Here is a 1,572-nt window from a genome sequence, read left to right on the forward strand (position 1 = left end):
CTACAACTACTTCACTACACTATCAGGCACATCTTCACTACAACTACTTCACTACACTATCAGGCACATCTTCACTACAACTACTTCACTACACTATCAGGCACATCTTCACTACAACTACTTCACTACACTGGGCACATCATTTTGCTGCAACTTCTTTACTCTCATCGGCACATCTTCTGTTCCTTTACTTCCCTTTCATCAGACACATCTTCACTGTTCCTTTTTCCACTCAGGCACATCTTCACTACAACTACTTCACTACACTATCAGGCACATCTTCACTACAACTACTTCACTACACTATCAGGCACATCATTTAGTCACATCTTCACTTTACACTATGATTCTTTAATGGGGCTCTTACTTTATTTTTAAACAACTATCACTTCAGCGCCTCAAAAACGCATCTAACCCCCAAATAATAATTTGATGTCCTGGTGAAGGCTGAGTCGATACAGATAATTAAAAATGGCTTGCCGAAAAACAGAAAACTTCCAAGATTGGGTGTGTGAGCTTCTCCCTGAGGACGTGACTGACCTCCTACAAGACGGAGCGGAAATTCTTGGGGAGGGAGCGTACGCAATTGCTTACCTTGTCAAGTGGGGAAATGATGTAGCTGTTTTGAAAAAGGCAGTGTCACCATCAGCCAAAAAATTCTTCAAGGATGAGGCTGCCAAGATGTATGCCCTCGATGGTGCTGGGGGGATTCCTAAGGTACTTGGGTACTGTCCAAAACCTCCAGCGATCCTCCAGTCCTTCAGGGGTAAGCTCACACTCAACCACCTTCTCTCTGAAGATAACCTGATCTGCCAATATGACCTTATACAACTGGGGCTCCTCCTTGGTGAGAAAATCCTTGAGATGAACACGAAAGGTCTAGCACACAATGACATCAAGGAGGATAACATAATGATCCAAGGGCCCTCATCCCGGCCAGAGGTCAGCCTCATTGACCTCGGTCTGGCCTGTGAGATCGGTAAGTCTTGTAAAGTCAGCGCTGATTGCCTACACGAGGACTTCCCCTGGATGGCCCCTGAAGTCTGCCGTGGGTTTAGGACCACCAAGAATTCAGATACATATTCTTTCGGGTTTGTCCTGATGGAATTGATCAAGGAGGCCCCAGGGGACCATCCAGAGGTCACAAAACTCGCCAAGAAGGCCATGACCAAGCGCCGCACTGACCGGCCATCACTACCACACCTCCTCCGAGAATTCCGAGAAATCATCAGTTGAAGAAAAAATTTTAGGCCCCAAGCTATAAAGCACACACTATCTCTCACCTTCCCACAGCGTATCTGAACGAAACGAAAAACAAAACTCAAACGACAGGTAAACCTTGCATCCGATTCCTTGTCCGCCTGACTTCAACATTCCCCTAACTCAAACCTTCAACAGCACAACCTTGGACTTTTTTTCATAAGATGGCAGATCAATGGGTAAGGAAAACGCTTAAATTCACGATGTTAATTATATTTTTAAATAAATTGGGACCAAAACTCTACAAAATAAGGGTTAAAGTTGCTAAAACATCACGTGACTGAGAAAACTAGTTATTTATGATAGGATTGA

The 1,572-nt window shown here is 44.3% G+C and overlaps 1 protein-coding gene across 1 annotated transcript; it reads left to right on the forward strand.

Annotated features, from left to right (window-relative positions):
- Positions 1 to 471: 471 nt before the first annotated feature.
- On the forward strand, positions 472 to 1,236 carry LOC121871624 (probable inactive receptor kinase At1g48480). The gene has a single exon (XM_042374037.1). The coding sequence runs from the start codon at positions 472 to 474 to the stop codon at positions 1,234 to 1,236; it is 765 nt and encodes a 254-aa protein (XP_042229971.1).
- Positions 1,237 to 1,572: the final 336 nt, after the last annotated feature.

Source organism: Homarus americanus, unplaced genomic scaffold (genome assembly GCF_018991925.1).
Source record: "Homarus americanus isolate GMGI-L3 unplaced genomic scaffold, GMGI_Hamer_2.0 scaffold55941, whole genome shotgun sequence".
Lineage (NCBI taxonomy): Eukaryota > Metazoa > Arthropoda > Malacostraca > Decapoda > Nephropidae > Homarus > Homarus americanus.

Bases quoted from the DNA above. Each gene is read 5' to 3' on its own strand.
- LOC121871624 (XM_042374037.1), top strand. From the start codon at position 472: ATGGCTTGCCGAAAAACAGAAAACTTCCAAGATTGGGTGTGTGAGCTT.